At 43.6% G+C, this 21,102-nt stretch overlaps 1 protein-coding gene across 4 annotated transcripts in view; it reads left to right on the forward strand.

Annotated features, from left to right (window-relative positions):
- AMOT (angiomotin) overlaps positions 1–21,102 on the forward strand; it is a 74,321-nt gene that overhangs the window by 18,641 nt on the left and 34,578 nt on the right. For 3 of the 4 annotated variants that reach the window (XR_009538527.1, XM_060138287.1, XM_060138289.1), the window contains exons 5-8: positions 5,469–5,976; positions 10,784–10,928; positions 11,755–11,847; positions 14,373–14,518. Coding sequence is in view for 3 of the 4 variants with exons in the window: in XM_060138287.1 (XP_059994270.1) it covers positions 5,469–5,976; positions 10,784–10,928; positions 11,755–11,847; positions 14,373–14,518 (892 nt within the window). In the remaining variant the exon portion in view is untranslated. The remainder of the gene's footprint in view (positions 1–5,468; positions 5,977–10,783; positions 10,929–11,754; positions 11,848–14,372; positions 14,519–21,102) is intronic. The other variant, XM_060138290.1, reaches the window with a different exon arrangement.

The following is a 21,102-nucleotide window of genomic DNA, read 5'->3' on the forward strand; positions in this document are numbered from 1 at the left end:
TTTGTATATTCATTAATTCCTAAATGTACTTCTGAATTATTCAGGGACTGATTGACTCATTGCTGTACCAACCAGACCTTAGGATTCTATGATTCTGTTCATTGTTCCTGTTGGGGCCATGTCTCCAGTCAGGAGTATTTCAGCATATGGGACAGAGGGAAGGTTTCAACCTTGGGCAAAAATGATGGCAGTTATGTGTGGTATTCCTGCCTTGTTACCATGGGTAGTTATGGGTGGCTTTTTTCCATAGGCAGCCCCTAGGCGAGGCCTGTGATCTCTTTGATGCCTAACTTTTTGCCTCCTGTCCCCTCGTACTCATTTGGGAAAGAGTCTCTTGGCTTGAAGTATAGTGGGTGACTCAAGAAAGAAGGCAGTCAGTGGGTGGAGTAGGGTGAAGGTAAGAGAATGCACCTGGCATTTCCTGGTATTTCATTTTTTTCACCTCTAGGCCCTGTTTTTTAGCCAGAGGCAATTCACTTTGGGCTCCACCCCTAACTTTGCCAGTTTAGGATTTTTTTAATTCCTTAACCCAGGCTGATTTCCTAACCTTTTTCAACCTCCTCTGTGCAGCATTCAAAGGGCAGGAGCCTAATGTCTGATAAGTGGCTTGAAACAGGAAATGGGGTAATGGACGGGGCCCTTCCGGTTTAAATGAGCAAGAACCCATTTCCCATCTGCCCAACGAAATGGAAGACCCAGGGAGGGGTTGGTCCATTGGACTGCTTAGCTTAATGGAAACCCATCCAAACCAGCAACATGGCAGTGAAGCTGGGGGGTTTTATTTTGCTCTCGTCAGCAGCATGGAAGAGTGTGTGGGACTCCCTCCTGTATGTGAGTGGGCTGTAAGTGTATTGCCTTGTGGGAGGGGAGTGTGTTGGCTGGGGTGTGGAGCAGAATCCAAGCCCCGCTCAACACATGGCCCGCCTTCCCAGGAAAGCTATTTTCAGAACTCATTCACTAGCATTGTTTGTGATCTGAAATGACTCCCACAGTGTTTGAAGCTAGATAGAAAAGCCCTTTGATCTGCCTAAAAAAATATTAAGGAGCCCAAAGAGAGATTTTTTTTCCTCCCCATACTGATTAAACCACCAGAGAAACTTAGCTGCATATATTTAACTGGAAGGTATTTGTATTTTCTCCTCCCTCCTATGTTATCTGTGGCTCTCTCGCTCTGTTCCCCAAAGCAGTAGATTCCACGCTGATTACCCTCTCTTGAGCGGTATTTTAATACACAGGGTTGCTGGAACGGTTTTTTTTTTCCTCTATGGGAGAGGAATAGGGTGCTTGATAGGCTCAAAGAATAATCAAGCCTAAGACAATCCTAACCAGAAGATGCTCTTTGTGAGCTTTGGGTCTGCAGCAGACAAACTCTGGCAATAAAATTTTTGCAGAGCCTGGGGTGAGGGTGTGGCACCTGTTGACAAATTACTGGCAATGGGAGGTCCTTGAATTGCTTTCCGTAAGTAATACCACTTTTAGGTGGTGGTACATTTTTCCTCCTTTATTTCCTTGAACCAACTAGCAGGACAGTTTGTGAGTACCTTTCCAAGTAACTGCCGCTAGCACCAAACGATTAGAAGACAAAATCCTTAGTTCTTAATCCACAAATTACAGATCAAGATTCAGAGTAAGCTCTTTGAACAAATTGTTCAAAAAACCTTTGTTGGCCTTTAGAGGTGCGGTGAAATGCTAGAGATTTACTGTTAAAATGAACAAAACGTTATAAACAGTCTTTTTTATTACTTCATCTTCCCTATGCCCTCCTCCCCACTTAAAAAATAAATATCCTGAATGCCCAGAACTCCAGATGGGAAACAAGGCCAAGCCATCTGAAGAATTAAAACTTTTCTGAATCTTTGTCTTTCTAAGTGCTGAGCCTTTTCTGCATCCGGGGTTTATACATTTATCAACTGTTTTTAAAAATTAAATCCTTTCTGTTTGTAAAGCAGCCACCTCCTTTCAATTGTTGAAATCATGCCCAGATCTGAGGTTTCTTGAAATCCTTTTTTAGTGGAATCTAAGGGTGACCTAACTCTGTAGTTCAGAGCGGAGCTGGTTGTGCAAGAGAAACAATCAGGAATTTGCAGCCCTCTCCAGGATTCAGAGAGTAACCATCACAGAGCCTGGGAAAGGCACAGTTTCTGTGGGGAGAATAAATTGGGTTCCAGGCTGTTGGCACCTGCTCTGGTGAGAGTGTGCATGTGCGGGCTTGCACACGTGTAGGCCAGGAGTGTATAGTGTGCTTTGGGGGTGTGTGTGGGGGGCTGTGTGTCTGGGAAGGGCAGGGGCTCCAGTCAGAGAGGTGGCAGGGTGGAAGCTGCTGTGTCAGCTCACTGGATCTGCTTTTGCTTTCCCTTTGTGTCCTCACAAGCTGTCTCTGGGAGGGATTTCCCCCGGCTTTGAGGAGATGCTGATTTTGGTCACTGGCCTCTGTCCTGCGTATATGTCAGGTCTCCTTTTCCGCAGAGCACCTGGGGCCCAGGTTGTCTTAGGAAGGAGGAGGATGAAGGGAGGGAAGGGGCAGGGAGGCAGGTCAGGGCGTCCATGGGATCATGTGATTGTGTGGTCTACAAGCGGCTTGTTGTTCCTGGTTAATGTGTCAGTGGGGAGAGATTCCTGCTGCTGTGCAGTGGAAGGACCTGGGGAGTGTGCCGCTCACCCAGCTGCCACCTTTATTATTACTATTACTCTGATTATTTTTTAATCTTGAGTGTAGTTTTGCTTCCTCTGACATTCCCCCAGCTCGCTCCCACTCCCATCATTCCTCAGTCCCCTTCTCTCAGGGGGAAATTCACAGGAGTGTTAATACTGTCCTACTTTTTCATGGTGGGCGGATGCCGGAGTCCAGATGGAGTTCGTTGGCTGGAGGGCTTTCTCTCCTTTTGCGACTGCCCAAACCTTGCTTCGTGTTTGCAAACCTGCCAGGGACGGACTGCATTGGTTTTCCCAACATCACGGTGCACTGAAATCTGCTCCCTTTTCCAGCCTGGGGAACCCAAGGGGCAGCTGCCTTTTCTCCACTTATCTTTAGGCAGAGCCCAGAGTCGTGGCTGGGGCCACTGCCATCCTGGGCTTATCCTACCCTGGAGACCTCCTCCCAGAGACCTTGTGGTCTCTCCTTTCCCGAGGCCCCTGGGAGGCCATGTTCTGTCCAGGGCATGGAGGGGCCTTTCAGGAGGGAGGCCAGGGCAGGAGGGAGGCCAGTGGCTGGTCTGTTTGAGAGAGAGGTCTGGGTTGCTGATGGGACCCAGGGGAGCTGTGGGAAGGAGGCCCAGTTCACAACTGGGCATTCAGTCTTTAAAAGAGAACACCTCCCGAGCCTTGGGTTTCCAAACCGTGGCACTGAGGATGAAGGTTAATATGGTCATTTACCCCTTAAAATTTGAAATCTGGATTGAAGAACATGAAATTTAAGCCCCTCTTTTCTGCGCAAGATATACAAAAGCCCCAGCAAATCCCAGGACATCATGCTTTAACTCTAGGGATATATATAAATTATAATAGCTCTTACTAGAAGTGGAAGGAGAGCACATAGTCCATTTTACCTCTGAGGAAACTGAAGATCCACAGCATGAAAAATGCAGAAAGACTCTCCCCCAAATAAGTTTATAAACAGCTCCCAGGCTTTTGATTGAATGAGTGCTTTGAGCTCTTCGACGTAACGGTTATGTATGGTAGCAACTTTCCAGTTGTAATCATAAAAACCATGTAAATTCTTCTGTCTACAAAAACTTTTCCCTCTTCAATATTCAACAATTATTTGTAGTGACAGATGTGTGAAATTGGAAGAATGTGGGTACACCAGACACATTGATGGGGCTGAGAGACAACCTTCGGCTTGAGCAGGTTCGAGGGCTCTGGCGAACATCTGGGTTATTGGATATCTGTGAGCAAGTGTTTGGAATGGTTTTGTAGCTGTAAAAATCCCTCATAGTGAGGATCTCTTGTAGAGAGAGATAAATGAACAGTAATGACAACTGGAGTGTGTGTGGGAGGGGTGTGCTTTAGCATCTGGAATGCCTGTTAAAAGTTAATTGCTCCTGGTGATGCGTCCCAGTTTCACCACAAATTTTATGCAATTTAGTGCAAAGATTAAGTGGATATCCCATAAGTAAAATCACTAACAGGGTCAACCATTCTCATTGGGAGGTAGATATGAGACTCTTTGTAATTCCTATGGAGCTCAAAACTGAGAAGAGTCCAGTATTTTTGTAATTCATTTGTGACCTCGGGAACAAAATAGGTTCATGCAGATGAAGTAACTTGAGCAAGGTTACACAGCTAGTAAGCAGTAGGAAAGGTCTCCAAACTCTGTTGGGATCCAAATCCTGTGCTCTTAGCCATCTGTCTTCCCCGGATTGAGAAATATCAACTGTAGGACAGGCATCCACAGGATGTGGGAGTATATGAGGGTAGCTGGGCATGGGCTAGGGGGTGAACAAGTTTTTTTGTTTTCAGTGTATACCGACATATTCTTCCTGGTCGTGGTGATGGTAGAAGCGATCCATCTGCATACTCTGATTGTTTCCCTTAATGGCTGATAGTTCAGTATTAGGTACAAAAATAGAAGAGTCACATTAAACCACGTACCAAAGTTCTCTTTCTAGAACTTTCTATAAGCAATAGGCTGGGAATCTGAACATCAGTGGAAATCATTGCATTATAGTAGTGGAAAGAACCAGAAAATGGGACTTAGGTTCTACCCTGGAACTGCCACTAACTCACCCTGTAATATTTGGCAGATCACTTCCCCTCTCTGTACCTCAGTTTCCCCCTCTGTCCAATGACAGAGTTGAACTAAAGGATTTCTTTAAGGCCTTTCCAGTCCTTACATTTTGTGATTCAGTTAAGTCAAAAATAGTACGGTAGCGTTGCCTGTAACCCCCTCCAAATCTTGGGATTATTGCTGCTAAAGGCATCATTCAATTATTAACTGTAATCAACAATAATTATTTGGTGTCTCTAATGTAATAAGTACCTATATATCCTCAAGTAATTTTTTGTGACTATATGAATTATCCGAGAAAGTTGCAGATAACACGATGCAGGGTTGTTTTGATGACGGTTTGCCGTTTCCTTCTGCGCAAGTGGGACGAACTTTCTAACTGTGACTCTTTCTGTGTGCTGGGCCACATATAGAATGCCAGCAAAGGGTTAGTTTAAAATCCTGAGGTGACAGTTACCTAGTTGAAGACGAATTTGAAATGCTTCCCCTTGAATAACCAGTGTACAAGGATGCATCGCTTAGATTTTCATAAAGCAACCTTGGAGATCTTCTGGTTCCATCCTGCATGGGATCACACCTCTGTCGGTCAGGTATTCACAGGACCCCGTAGTCTAACCCTTCCTGCTCCTCATTTCTCAGCTGCCTGGGGGCCCTGGGAGCCTCGTCTTCTCCCTTTCTTGTGCCCCTCTCCCCAGTGCCTTTAGAGGGAGCTTAACCTGAGCACACCCTCCATGTTTTCCAGGCCAGCGCAGGACATCTCATTGCCGTTGTCAGCCCGGAACTCTCAGCCTCACAGCCCGACTTCTTCCCTCACGTCTGGGGGTTCCTTACCCTTGCTGCAGTCTCCACCGTCCACTAGATTATCTCCTGCCCAACACCCCTTGGTCCCAAACCAAGGAGACCACTCAGCTCACCTGCCTAGGCCGCAGCAGCATTTCCTCGCTAACCAGGCTCACCAGGGGGATCATTACCGTCTCCCCCAGCCCGGCCTGAGTCAGCAGCAGCCGCAGCCACCGCCGCCGCCACACCATCACCACCATCACCAGCAGCAGCAGCAGCAGCAGCCAGGAGAAGCCTATTCAGCTATGCCTCGGGCTCAGCAGTCGTCTGCTTCGTATCAGCCAATGCCAGCCGACCCTTTTGCCATTGTTTCCAGAGCCCAGCAGATGGTTGAGATTCTCTCAGATGAGAACCGGAACTTGCGGCAGGAGTTGGAAGGATGCTATGAGAAGGTGGCGAGACTGCAGAAGGTGAGGCCCCCCTATGGGGATATTTGAGTCTTTTTGAAATCTTATTGGTTTAATATCGATGTAAAAGTCTCCACTTGTGGGTCCCTGCATGACTTATGGGCGCATCTTCAGGATTCTTATATTTCAAGGTTATAGATGGAGCAAACTTTGGAAAAGCCTTCTGCCTGTCTTTCTAGCAGAAGTAACATTTCGCAGACACCACAGCCTTCAAGAAAGCTTAATTGAGTGTTTGAGAAATACGAAAGGCAGAGAAACTGCTTCAGAAAGTCAAGAACACTGGAGAGGTCTGTGTAGGTGAAGGACCTGCCAGCATAAAGACTTTTCCTTTTGATTATATTTTCCCAAATACTGATTTTTAATGTTAAATATAAACCCATAGTTCCCAGAAAAATCTCACCACTGAAGTTAGATCCTGCCCTGCCTTGTTCTGGAAAGGGCTTAGAGTACTTTTCCGAGTGGCAGTTCTCACAGTAACCCTTTTTCAACACCCTTTCCTTTTCCCTCTTCTTGCTTTGGTCCTTCCCTGCAGATCAAATTCAACATCTGCTCTCTTTCTCTGGTGTGTGTGGGGGGCAGGAGGGGCTTAGCACCACAGCTGGGTGACAGGTGACAGCCCTAGGCTGAGGAAGTAGCAAAAGGAGTGTATGTCCCAAGTTCACATTCTTTCCTGGGCCCCTCCTGAGTCTACTGCAGCTGGGACTTTAGCTCTTGAGTGCCCTAAGCTAGGAACCTTACCTCTTGGCTTCCAGTGGCTGTTGGTGAATGGGGTTATGCCTTTGGCAGCCTCTTTACAGCTTTTGTCATTGTGGAGCTCCTGTGGTTTGATCTCCTGACAATGCAGACTGTTCAGGGAGGTGAGGGTGAAGGTGGAGGAGGGAAGGAATGTTGCCTGGTATTGTTCAGCGACTCTGTCCTTAGAAGACACCCAGGAGTGGAAATTTCAGGGGCCTGAATGAAGCTGACAATATGTAAACACCAGATTTGGGTCCTAATGAAGAGGAGGGCTTACTATCAGCTAAGTATTTTTATGTAGCAAAAAATGCTTACCACCTACCCAGTGTTCCCAAGTCTGGATGGGGGTTGTTGGGTAAGAAATGTTTCTTCCCAGCTTTGCCCACAACTTAAAATTTTCTCCCTCCTCTCATACCTGCCCCCCCATCACATTGGTACAATAAATTAATCATACTCACACACTAGAAGCAGACTGGCCTATTGGCTGATTAGGTTTAACAGTTGATACCGCTCCCTAAACTCTCTATTCATGGTGGCCCTGACCCCATCTTTGATGCAGTAAACAGATGATGGACCCAGATCTTCTGCAGGCTCTCTTTGCCAGAGGATGGTGAATTTTTTTTTGAGGGGGAGGGTGGGTGGCAGGGAAGCAGAGCAGAATAGGATTTGGGTTGTTGTTTTGTTCCCCAGTATGGGGAAAAATGCCTCAACCAAGCGTAATCGGGACAGCTTGAGTGTTGGGAGAAGTGAAGGCCGACCCAGTGCTGCAGTGCATTAGAGGCACAGGTTGGGGAGAAGAGGACAAAGAAAGTGGGGAGAATAAGGTAGATATCAGCTGGTGCTAGAAAAAAGAAGGCCCGAGGCTCATGAGGGGAATAAGTAGACAGAATAAGTCTGGAAACCCACCACCATCCTCGCTCTCCCCTGCCCGCAGACCAAACCAATGGATACGCCCTTCTGTGACTTCTTTTCCTGGAAGGTCCTGTTGACAGACGTACAACTTGCCCTTTTGGAGGGAACAGTATCTACAAAGAGGGTAGGGAAAGGATCGGTACAACATCTTGAAAGAGTCCTCTGAACAGCTTGAGTAAAGGGACAGCCTTCCACGAGGATGAGGAGAAAAGGGAACCCTTGTACACTATTGGTGGGAATGTAAATTAGCGTCGCTACTGTGGAAAACAGTATGGAGGTTTCTCAAAAAACTAAAACTAGAACTACCACGTGACCCAGCAACTTCGCTCCTGGGTATATATCCGCAAGAAACAAAAACACGAATTCAAAAAGATACATGCATCCCAATGTTCATAGCAAAATTGTTTACAATGGCCAAGATATGGAGGCCACCTAACTGTCCATCAACAGATGAATGGATAAAGAAGATGTGGTATACACACACACACACACACACACACACACACACTGGAATACTACTCAGCCATAAAAAAAGAATGAAACTTTGCCATTTGCAGCAACATGGATGGACTTGGAGGGCATTATGCTTAGTGAAATCAGTCAGACAGAGAAAGACAAATACTGTACATTATCACTTATATGTGGAATCTAAAAAACAAAACAAACTAGTGAATATAACAAAAAAGAAGCAGACTCAAAGATATAGAGAACAAACTAGGGTTAAGAGTGGGGAGAGGGGAAGGGGGAGCAGAGAGATAGAGGTAGGGGATTAGGAAGTACAAACTATTGTGTGTAAAATAAGGTACAGGGCTTCCCTGGTGGCGCAGTGGTTAAGAATCGCCTGCCACCGCAGGGGACACAGGTTTGAGCCCTGATCCGGGAAGATCCCACATGCCGCGGAGCAACTAAGCCCACACACCACAACTACTGAGCCTGCGCTCTAGAGCCCACAAGCCACAGCTACTGAAGCCTGCGTGCCTAGAGCCCATGCTCTGCAACAAGAGAAGCCACCGCAGTGAGAAGCCCACACACCGCAAAGAAGAGTAGCCCCTGCTTGCCACAACTAGAGAAGGCCGCACATAGCAACGAAGACCCAAGCAGCCAAAAATAAATAATATTTTTTAAAAGCTACAAGGATATATTGTACACCACAGGGAATATAGCCAATATTTTATAGTAACTATAAATGGAGTATAACCTTTAAAAATTGGGAATCACTATATTGTACACCTGTAACATAATATTGTACATCGAATATAATTCAATAAAAAACCATAAACAAACAAACAAAAAATGGGGACTGCCTTCCAGGTGTGGCATTCTGTGGGGCACTGGAAACCCTTGTACCCTAAAGGCTGCCCAGAGCAGACCAATACCAAGCCTGCTCTTTCAAATGGAAATGTGTATTTTCTCTACTGAGCACTTGAATTTCATGCAAAAGCTTTATCAGGCTCAGGCCTTGCAGATCTTGTCTCTAAATGCCATTCACCAGTTTTCACCTTCTGTGCTGCTATCTTGGTGCCATCTGCAAGGAGAAAAACACTCTCAAGTCTGCTCTTTTCTGTGGTGTAATCCTCATTCGTTTGCAGGCAGTCCTGCCTCAGGCATCATTTTGGAGCTGAGACAGGTGGAATCTAAGTTGTTTGGTAACCCCACCTTTCTCCGAGTCTCCCACGGGGGGCCTGATATTTCTCCCCATAAAGTAGCCTGAGCTTTGTTAAGGAGGATAGTGGAAAGCTGAGAAGGAATGCAGAATGGTTGCAGGAGTCGAATTTTATTTGAAAATTGCTTAATAGGCCATGAGGTTTACTTATCTTATACAAATCATATGCAAATATCTCTGTGGTTGTGATATGTGCAATGAAACTCTACTGGTTCCAGAAAGACTCTGGAGTCTAATTTCTTATTTTCTTCCAGATTTGGGCTGATTCAGGGCAGGACCCTTTCTCTTTGAGGTTTTGTGTGTGTGTGTGTGTGTGTGTGTGTGTGTGTGTGTGTGTGTGTGTGTGTGTGTGTGTGTGTGTGTGTGTGTGTCCCTTTTACAAGATTTGCTGGGGTGTCATAAAACACAACTCTGATCATGAGTTTCTGTTAACAACTCTGATCGTGAGTTTCTGTTAAAAAATCTGTTCTGGTTTCCCACTGACTACGGGATAAAGTCCAAATGCCTGGCATTAAAGCCCTTTTATGATCTGACTCCAATCTGTCTTTGCAGCCAGATCTCACCAGCTTCCCCCTGTGTACCCCACAGTGTCCAGCCAAACGAGACTACTGGTCATTCTGGGAATGCATTCGCTCACTCAGAATAGAATACCCTTCCCCTCACCTCTGCTCATTGAAATCTGACCCAGCTTTCAGGATCCGACTCTAAATGCCACCTCCTCCCTGAAATTCTTCTCCTCTCACTTCACCCCCAAGCAGGAATAACCTCTTCCTCCCCTACACTTTATAACTTTACTCCTACTTTTCTTAATAATGTATCTTTCCCTATATTCTTTTACTTGATTAGACTGAAAGCTTCTTGAGGGCAGTTATAATGTCCTCATTCATATCTACACACCCTACAGTGCTTTAAAGAGTTCTTGTAATACTTGGCCCCTGGTAAATGTTTGTTAAATTGAACTGAACTAACTACATGAGGCTGAGGCTTCGGGTTTTTAGGGTTCACCTCTGCCACTGACTTGCTCTAGAAAAGGCCGTTGAAGTCTTCTCTCTGCTAAAATGGGGAGAGGTACCCTTGTGTAGGCCAATATCATCCCGGATTGAAATAAACATATGAAAGCCCTTTGAATGCTCTGCAATAACTATATACATTATTATTAATATTTTCAAAATTAAGAAATTCTTATTTGGAAAGGAAAATCATTTATAACTATACTTATGAAATTTATCCTCTCCTACCACCTTCTCTGAAGGCAGAAACATGTATTTGTTTTTAACCTGAGGAAATCTCGTGACCTGGTGAGTTAATTACTGAGCTCAAAGTTGAACTTAGAAATTCTTCCAGGAAACTTTTCTCATCTGACTGTGTTATGCTTGCCTCCTGGCCATCTGTAAAGCCCTGGGAGAAGTTGTCATTAAGGATTTACATATATGTTTTCAGATCGTCTTCCCCATCAACTTCCTGTCATCATCACTATCTTTCATTTTTGTTGTTGTTCAGGTGGAGACAGAAATCCAGCGTGTCTCAGAGGCATATGAGAACCTTGTGAAGTCATCCTCCAAAAGAGAGGCCCTGGAGAAAGCCATGAGAAACAAGCTTGAGGGCGAGATTCGAAGGATGCATGACTTCAACAGGGATCTGAGAGGTGAGGGAATCACTTCTGAAGCATCAGTCAAGATGGTGAAGGGAACAATAAGGTCCTACTGTAAACAACGAGGTCCTACTGTATAGCATAGAGAAGTATATTCAGTATCCTGTGATAAACCATAATGGAAAAGAATATAAAAAAAGAATGTATATATAAATATGTATAACTGAATCACTTTGCTGTGCAGCAGAAATTAACACAACATTGTAAATCAACTATACTTCAATTTAAAAAAAAGGATGGTGAAGGGAAGGGCTAAGCTAAGGAGCACATGGCGAGGCTTCTAGGTCTTGTCCAGCCCACTAGGATAGTCAGCAAATTGCAGAGCATAGACCAGGCTAGGTTTTTGTGACTACAATAGTGTCTGGTCCTAAGCTTTCTTAATCAAAGTGGGATGCACTGATGTGTGAATCAGACAGTATCCCTCCTGGGTCTCCTGGACCCACTTGGCCTGTGCCCATAGTCTGTGTTACCTCTCTTCCTTTCCAGGTTTAAAGATTTTGTAATAACTTTGATGATTTTTTTTCCTGGTGAATGAAAGCTATCATATATTCAGGGATGGATTCCTTGGTTGGAATTTAGAAATCTGCACTAAGGTTTTGTCAGTGAGGAGTGAAAGTATTAAAGTACTCACCTCCTCCTTCCCCGTCATGGTCTAGTATGGTTTTGGGATCCACATTTGCAAACCTATATCTGTGTCACCCTTTCTTGTGTAACAAGAAGAGACAGGCTTGTTTTGCCCAAGATCACTGTTTAGAGGGCAAATAGCATGTGCTTGGAAGTTTGTCCTTAGGGCCCTGTTGATTGTCTCCAAATTCCACAGAGCGTCTAGAGACGGCCAACAAGCAGCTTGCAGAGAAGGAATATGAGGGGTCAGAAGATACCAGAAAAACCATCTCTCAGCTCTTTGCAAAAAGTAAGTCTGAAAGCTTCAGCTGCAGGTATTAATATGTGGGTGGGAGTGAGGTGTATGAAAAGGTTACACAGTTCTATTTAGCCTTCTAGAACAGCCAGGGCAGAGTGAATGTCATCTAAGGATTCTTTTTCCTGTTCAAGCATGAAGTTGGGAGATTGTGTTCTTTTCCTTCCGGCCAAGAAGGCTGCTTGCTGCAACATCTAGTCACATCAACATAACTCCTTCTGTATTGAAACAGAGAAGCCCCTTGGAATCCCTGCTTTTTGTCATGCTAGCTGAAAAGGACCTTGATAAACTTGGGGTCCCTTAATATTGAAGGGATTTATCATTGAAGGCTGCATGTGTTGGCTCTGGAAGAGATGGGATTAACATGCAGGATTAATGATGAGTGCTTAGAATACCCAACTTGTACCTGGGGCTCCCTTAAACACCCTGTATTGTATCATATCATTCCATGTTGGGGGATTGCAAGGGTAGCTGGAGGGAGACCACTGCTAAGGCCTCAACTAGTGACTCTGGTGTGGAGTTGGAGGGTGTGGGGGAGGGCAGAGCTATGTCTTCCTCCTAATAGTGTTTCCTTTGTCTGGAAATACTCCTAGGACCCTGACAATGAATTAATCTTCTTCTTTATCGGGTCCCTAATGGACTCCACCCAGCTAGACAATGCCTCATTCTTTCCAATTGCCACAGTAAAACCAGCAATAAAAACTACACAGTGGATTGAGTCCATAGGGAGAGTGAATTTCGGGGAAAACAGATGATCTACCCTGACTCCTGCAGATGCCCATAGTTGGTATCCCCTACCCCTAGCCTCCACCAGTGTGGTTCCCAGCTGGAGGGCGCTTGGTGGGGACTTGTCAGGCCCCATCTTTGCTGGGCCTCCACATGACCCTTTCAAGTCATTCCATGCGGCTTCCAGTCAGCTTTTACAAGTTGTTTGATCTTCGCTTAACAATATCTCCCTCCCTTCCTGGGTTGTTCTCTTGTGCTTTGGCTTTAGAACTAGGGCTTTTTTTTTCTTCCTCATTTCCCTGAGCCTCCTGTTCCTCTGTCAGTATGTCTTAGAGAAAGGAATGTAGTTTTTCTGGTGTCATCAGTGTTTAGTGTAAATTGTTGTGAAGTTGCTTTTGCAGTGTCACAGTTACCTTGGAAGCTACTTCACTGGTGGAGAGGGTGGCAGCCTCCCAGCATAAAACAAAACAGAAAATGTATGGATTCTTGGCCCTGGATCTGCTACTTCACACTTCTCCCTGCATGGAGATGGTATTTCAGGTGTCCTAGGAGTTCTGCTGCTGGTTTATAAAATGTGGTAATTTAGTAGGTCAAATTGTATTCACAGCAGGGTGAAAGACTGTCAAATGGTTCTAGAAGGGAAAAGTGGACTCTACCTAGTAGGCAGGGAAGAGGACATGACTTTAATTTCTTTTGCCTTTGGGCGTCAACAGGGCACCACAGGGTTGGAAGTATGTCAGGAGCCAAGAAAGCCCTCTTGAAAAGGCCCCCTAAAGAGGCCAGACCAATGCAATCCTAGGAGAAGGCCGTGTGGTACAGTACAAAAAGCTTAGAACAACCTGGCCTTAAGTGTGGGCTCCACTACTTACTCTCCAATTGTGGGACCTGGTACAAGTTACTCAAGCCCTCAGAGGCTCTGTTTTCTCATATGCACGATGGAGAAGAGAATAATACAATACCTGCCGTGTATGGTTGTTCTGAGGATTAATTTATTACAATACTCGGTATGCAATAAGTATTCAACAAATGTTTATTTCTTCCCAAGGTACATCTGAATAGATATGTAAAGTCAGAGTGGGAAGGAAGGTGAGGCTGTCCTATTAAAGTCTTTCCTACAAACTTATATATCAATGTCTTGAGAGGAAGGGCACTCTACCTCCCAATGAGAATCAAAACCTCTCATTTGAGTTTCTGGTATGAGGTCTGTCCTAGTTAAAAGGGGAGGGACCTAGAAAGGCATGAGGCATAACTACATGTGTCATGGTCATCTGTAGCTACAATGTGATCATGGATTGACCTCAGTTAGAAAATCATGTTAGTGAGTAAAGGGTAGGATTTACGGTTTTAGGCATTTTATGAAATACCATTTTTATATCAATTTAATATACTGTCATGAGGAAACAATGGGGAAAATTTGTGGAGGCTCAATTGCTCATTGGCCAAGACAAGACTGAGAAATAAAATTGAGGAGACAAGCCTACCTGTTCTTCTGACATATGTGTGTGTGTATGTGTATGTGTGTATATTCTTCTCTGTATAATACCTTCCACAACACTTTTTACATCTACTTTCTCACTGCTTCTGCACAACCACCATTGTTAAGTGACTTCTGAATTTATACAGCAAGTTAGTGGTAGAGCCAGTGATAAGAGTCCAGGTCTTGGTGTCCTGGTTCTTGTGGCTGTGTGTGAGAACACTAGAGCATCTAGTAATGGGGATTATTGTCAGTTTTGCTCAGGTAAGGTTTTGAGCTAGCTCTGGAATGGCAGTATTGATATTTCATGTCCTGATAGATAAGGAGAGCCAACGGGAGAAGGAGAAACTGGAAGCGGAGCTGGCCACTGCCCGTTCTACCAACGAGGACCAAAGGCGACACATTGAAATCCGAGACCAGGCCCTGAGCAATGCCCAGGCCAAGGTGGTAAAGCTGGAGGAAGAGGTATGTGTAGTTTCCTCGGGTAGCATATGAGCCTGAGGGTAGAAGAGCTGGGGAACCAAGGGCACTGGGGGCCCCCCACTTTGGCGAACTGGCAGCTGCATCATCCCCCAACAGGAAGGTACCATCTGCTACTTCTAGTTATAACTGTGCTGATGTGAGTAGACTTTGATTTGTTTTTTCTTCTCTTCAAGTTCCTTCTTTTTGCTCCAGATTAGAAAGTCACCAAGGTCAAGGATAAATTTTCATTTGCTCATTCATATAATAAGCTAACCACCCGCCTTCCCTAAGTTCTGACTGTGTACCTAGCCCTGCCTTAAATTAAGCCTATGACAGATTATATATATATATATATATATATACACTTACATATGTATATGTACACGTGTGTGTATGTATACATACACACACACACACACACACACACACACACACATATATATATTCCGGATATTTTAAGGTACTCCAAGGATGTTGAAATCAGAATGGTCCTTGTCTCCCCATGCTCAGTGGGAAGTTGGTCCTCTCAGGCAAAAAAATGAATCTTGAGGGCTATGCCTCTTGTTGGATTTATTTTGCAGATTGATTTTTGAATAGAAGCAATCTTGGGGTGCCTGGCACAGGATGGGATCCAAGGACCATTTACAGTTTATGGTAGGCCAAGAGCTCTGTCCTGCTCTTACTGGCTAGGTTCTGGAATGTAGGTATGTGGGTATGTGGTAGGGTGAAGTTCTCAGTTATTTGTGTGCAAGGACAGAGCCTTTCCTTGACAAATGCAAGGGCCCCCAAACTACTAAGCATCTGATTAATATGTATCTGATTACTCTCAATGTAGATGTTACTCAATTGCAACACTAAGCTGTGTTTATATGAAATAGAGGGAACTTTGCTGCTGGCCTGTCATTCATTAATCTTGGATGTCAGTTGTCATTGTATTGGAGGACTACTAGGTCTTAGATGTTTTGCACTTCAGGGAATGGGTATATTCCAGCAAAAAAATGATGCTAAAATGTAACTTGGTAAAGAAAATTTCACGTCTCACTGACTTGTCTATTCTAAAATTGGAATTGTTTTAAAAGAAAAAAATAGCCTCCATTATAAGAAGCTGAACTCTTTATAAACTTGAGATTACAAAAAAGTGTTTAGTGACCAAACCTTGAGCATTCTGGCTATTGCAGGTGAGGTATCTTTCCTACTTTCATTCATTGCCTGCTTCCTCTCCCTTAGTAAGAATGTCTAGTTCTTAAAGATCTCCCGACTTACAGATATCCTTTGATTTCTTTTGTGGGTGTTAACACACTTGTTGGAGCTATATTGTGGGCTCATGCTTTTCTAGTAGGTGATGCCATCTAACCTATGATGTCCTTTAACCTGAATTGCTTAATTGTTAAACTTCAGGTTGTATAAAGTCAGGCTGATGTTCTGCTTCATCAGTTGTCTAGATCAGAAATACTGCCAAGTTGCTTTATTGAAAATGAGGGATACTTGTACACGCTTGGTGTCCAGGTCTTAAGAGCTTAGCACACCCTTTAGCCAGCCCTCCGCCATACCTCATATATTCCCTTCTTTTCCCTTTTTGCAAGGAAATGACAGAGTAAATTACAGGACAGGGATAAGACTGTATTCTTTTAGAGAAGGGAAAACTGAGAGACCCGCTGAGTAGTTTGCTGGTGGTCACATGGCAAGTCTTGGGCAGAGCCAGGAATAAAACTGGAATCTCATGACTCTTCATTCCCTAGACCCTGCTGCCTGTCTCCCCGTCTGAATCATCCTTTGGTTCCACTCCCAAAAAGAAAATGTGGGCGCCTGTTCAGATTTAGTAACCTCTGCATCTTTTAATTTGAAAAGAAATTGCTTTACCCATTGGACCCCTGTTTTTCAACAGACTATGAGAAGCTTGTCTGGACTGCTTTGAGATTGGGGTATATAAACAGCCCCACTGCCCCTCCTGGAAGGGTGCCCCTCCAGTTGGAGATAAATGGAAACAAAGATTCTGCAACCATCTTGGTTTGCAGTGTCTGAGGGCTCAGTGGTAACTGGTTGTTAATCATGGAAATAGTATACTTGTATGGAGAGGATCTTAATCTGTAGTTCCCACCGGGCAGCCCTCACTGAAACAGTTGCCTGACATATATTTCTGACTTCAGACTTCTGAGGCTTTTCTGGGAATTTGTTCCAGAGATTTTTAGTTATTTTCCAAGGCCCTGCTCCAAAATATGTAGATTTACAATTTAAAGAAGAAGCTCTAAATATTGGGCTAGGATTGAATGATGGCATCTAGTGGTCAGAGATATCTCACATGAACTCATCAATTATTGTTAATTTTTTAGTCCTCATCCAACCTGTTCTTTTGCGTGGAGTCTAGTCGTTGGGAAATTCTGAGTTGCTGTTGCTAAAGGAGGCGGAACCTTTGATGGGGAGAGCAAGCTTCTACCCAGTGGAATCAGAGGCAGAGGCCATGTAATGCCTTCTCAAGCCAGATCACCTCTAGCACATATAGGGGCTTTAAACCACATCTCAGGGAAAATCCACAGATTCCTATTTTCCTTTTCATTTTAGTAGCCTATCAGAGCTGAGTCTGCTCCTGGGTGGTATTTGTCCTATCTCCTCCATAATATTCAAAGGAAAACATTCCTTTCCCTTATCTTCAAAGACAGGAATTGATAACTGAAGTTTTGCTTTTTTTGCTGTGACTCAACCCCCACTAGGTCTCATTTTTCCTGGGGTAAAATTTTTAAGTACAGAACGTTTAGGAGGTATTTAAGGTGAGTAGGTAGCCCTGGAACTAATCTAGTAAGGTTTCTTCATTGTGATTCCGTCACAAAATTAGTGAGCATTTCTAAATCAATAAGAGTATTCACAAATAGAAAATATATCCCTCTATCTGTTGGAGACGGCTCAAGTCAGGTCATGTTGGAAGGCAGAGGGATATGTCAGATGCCTATGTCTCATAGAAACAGATAATTTAGTTATGGCTTACAAATGGCACCATGCATTTTCCTTAGAAGTTCTTCTAGGGAAAACCTCTCTAGTCTACTTAGCAAATGAGAATTAGGGGAACTTTTCCAAATTAAGCCTTTATTCTAGGGAGTATTTTCTTAGCCTGCTAAGTGCAAGGCCACTCAGGTTTAACTATTTTGCGTTGCATCGAGATGGTCAGGTTGACACATATATTGACTCATTATGTTATACACCCGAAACTCATGTAACGTTACAAGTCATTTATATCTCAATAAACAAAAAAAGATGGTTAGGGAACGGTTATGACTACTTTAATGGTCTGAAGACTCTTGCATATATTTATGTCTTTCTCTTTACAAGGTCCTCATTTAGATACTTTTCCTAAAATCCATTCCATCTTTCTAATCCTATTAAGTCTTTTGCCCATGACACTCAACATTCACTGTGCTCTAAGCTCTATACAGAAATGGTGCCTCAGGCTTACAGAGAACTTTCTCCCGCAATCACAACTTCCTTCCTCTTCCAAGTTCAGCACAGATTCTCTCACAGACCCTGCTCTGCTGACCTCGAGGGATACGGTATCTTGCTGAGAAGGGGATAGCACTCTAAAGAGCAGATCTGTTTTTTGGTGATTCACTATAATCCAGGTCTTGCCACCAATCTACAGCTTATGCAGCAGGAAGCTGGCTGGCGTAAATGGTGCCTTTCCATCCCTGCCCTTATCTTTCGGGACACGTAGGTCCTGTTGAAGTGGAGGTTCATTAAACTCCAAGTCAAAAGAATTCTGTGTCCTACAGCAACCATGGTATTCTCGCATTCAAAGAGACCTCCCTCTGCCCCCCACTAATTTGACCTCACTGGAGAGTTTTGACAGATGCCTGGCATATCCACTCACAAGGCTCAAGGCAGCCCAGGCTTCTGGCTGGCTGCTGTCTTATGATGATCCAGAGCCGAGCCACTGCTTGGGTAATTGTTTCAGGGATGGTGGGAAAAAGGCCCTGGCAAGATCAAAGAGGGAAGATGCTGCGGGTGGGCTGCTTACTGAGCAGAATGCATAGGAAGGGATAGAGCGGAATGTGGGAGGGCTGGCAGAAAGAGCCAGCGAGCCTTGTTCTTTGGCTTTAGGCTAGATTGACAGCCACAGAGATTCAGGGGAAAAAAGGACCCAAGTGTTAACCTTTTCTCAACTGCAATGTCTGGTGCAGACATTTAGACATTGCAGTGAAATCTCTTAGTGGCGGTGCATTTTCCAGAGTCATTTTGCCACTCCTCTCAATTCTCCAAAACTAAATTCATATTGTTTCACCTCATTTCCACCATTATTCTTCATGGTTCATATTTTCTCTTATTTCTAGATCTCTTGCCATTTATTTGATTTGTCTCTTTGGTTTTAGAGATACATCATTTTCTGTTATCACACCTATCCACACAGCACCATAACTAGTCTCCTTCTTTGCCAATATTAGAGGAAGGTGTCCTAGGCATAGACATTTATATGTCTAATCCAAAATAATCCTCAAACAGTAGGATTTTGTTGGTATAGGTAAAACTCATACAATTGTTATAATGGATTATAAATGTGATAGAAGATCTGAGGGTATGAATTATGTGTGCATTGAGAGTATTGATAGGAATTCAGATAAAATACATATCTACCCAGGAATCTTCCAGAGTGTTCTGTTGACTTATTTGAAGGGCATTTCATCTAAGGATGACTTTTCCCATATTTATGGCAGCATATTTTCTTTGAAGTAGGTATTGCTCCACTCAGTATAAGAAATTATGTTCCCCACCCCCAATAGAGGTGGAGCTACTTCTCAAAGCTTGATTTTCTCAGTTTTTCCTATGATTTTGGCTTTTGAAATTCCCAAATTGAAAGTCTTGTGTATTTTTCTTTAGCCTCCTTAAGAGAATGAACTCCATTCCCTTGGTAGCAAGTTTCTAGGCGTGGTTTTTTTTTTTACTCTTCAATTCTTTTAATATCTACCAGTGGACCACAGCTTCTTGGCAGTGGACACAGGCAACTTGCTAATACCAGGGTAGTGTTACCAAATTGCTTCAGAGGGAACTCTTACTTGGAGCCGTGGGCTCCTGGGCAAGGCTAAATAAGATCAAATGGAAATCACTGAAGGCTCATGGAGTAACATATAACTTAGTTGTATGAAGGAGAGGAGCAAAGAAAGTACACTTCAGTTGTGACATTTGTGACACCATAAGTGTTTGGAGTTCTGGGTGATAGAAGGGAAGATGAAAATCAGACATAATGAAGGATGGCCTCTGTGACACTGGACTTAGTTCTGTATTATTGGTCTCAATGTCCCTTAGTCATCAGAGTGTGTGTATATGTTGGTGTTCATCTACCTAATAATAGTAGCCCACCCCCTCTATCCATATTATATATTTTTATTATTTATTAAGACTTTACTTTTTTAGGGCAGTTTTATGTTCACAGCAAAATTGAGGGAGAGGTACAGAGACTTCCCCATATACTCATTGCTGCCACATATGCACAGCCTCCCCTGTTATCACCTTCCCCCACCAGAGGGGTACATTTGTTACATCTGATGAACCTACATTGACACATAATCACCCGAAGTCCATAGTGTACATTAGGGTTCACTCTTGGTAGTATACATTCTGTGGGTTTGGTAAATGTATGTAATTATATGTATACATCATTATGGTATCATACAGAATATTTTCACTGTGCTAAAAATCCTCTGTGTTCTGCCTATTCATTCCTACCACGTATTTTTAACCTTTCAAAAATATTTCCAAATACTTACTACATCCCCACTATGAAGCTTGGAAGTTTCAGTAGAGTAGGAAATTAAAGTGCAGACAGTTTATACAGTTAGTAATACATCTAGAAGAACCCAGATCTCTTAATTCCAAAATATCCCATACTATGCTTTGTCCACCAGTGAATAAATAGAGAAGGTTGATGATTAAATCACTTCCTTACAAATGGCTGAGACAAATGGGTAGCTTTAGGGGCCCTAGAGGTAATTTTGTGTATAGCCATCCTTGAAAAAATAAATTTGAAAGACATCTGCAGTTGTTGGAAGGAGGGAAGAGATGCCATCACGTGGTATTCATTTGCAGGGATCAGATTTTCCTGAGTCAGAAGGGGGTTAAGAGATCTGCCAAATGCTTGGGAATGGGTTCAAATTATTGCAGAAGTGCAATGGAAAAACATGATTGATTGAGCTCAAGAGTATTTGCTCTATTCTTCAATAGGTTGCCTTCCTGCTGTTCTTCCTCCCAATTTTATGACTCCCCTTTAAAAACTTATCTCTTAATAGGAATGATCTGAAACCCTTATCTTGACTTTCCAAGCAAAGTGAATACATTTATGAATGTGTGTATTTATTATTTTTATATTTTCACTGTTACAGCTAAGCTATGCTCGTTCTTGTTTTTGTATTTGACAGTTATTTAATATTAACTGGTCACCAAGAGTGTAGTGAAGAATGAACTAGATCTATAACCTAAGAGAGATATGAAGGAAAATAGAGGGCCCTATCCTTAAGTGGCTTATGGGATACTGCCCTTCAATGGGGCACAGACTTTGTCTTGCCTCCCATTGCATCACTACTGCTCTCAGATGTAGAATAGGGCCTGAT

This window comes from Lagenorhynchus albirostris, chromosome X (assembly GCF_949774975.1).
Source record: "Lagenorhynchus albirostris chromosome X, mLagAlb1.1, whole genome shotgun sequence".
NCBI lineage: Eukaryota > Metazoa > Chordata > Mammalia > Artiodactyla > Delphinidae > Lagenorhynchus > Lagenorhynchus albirostris.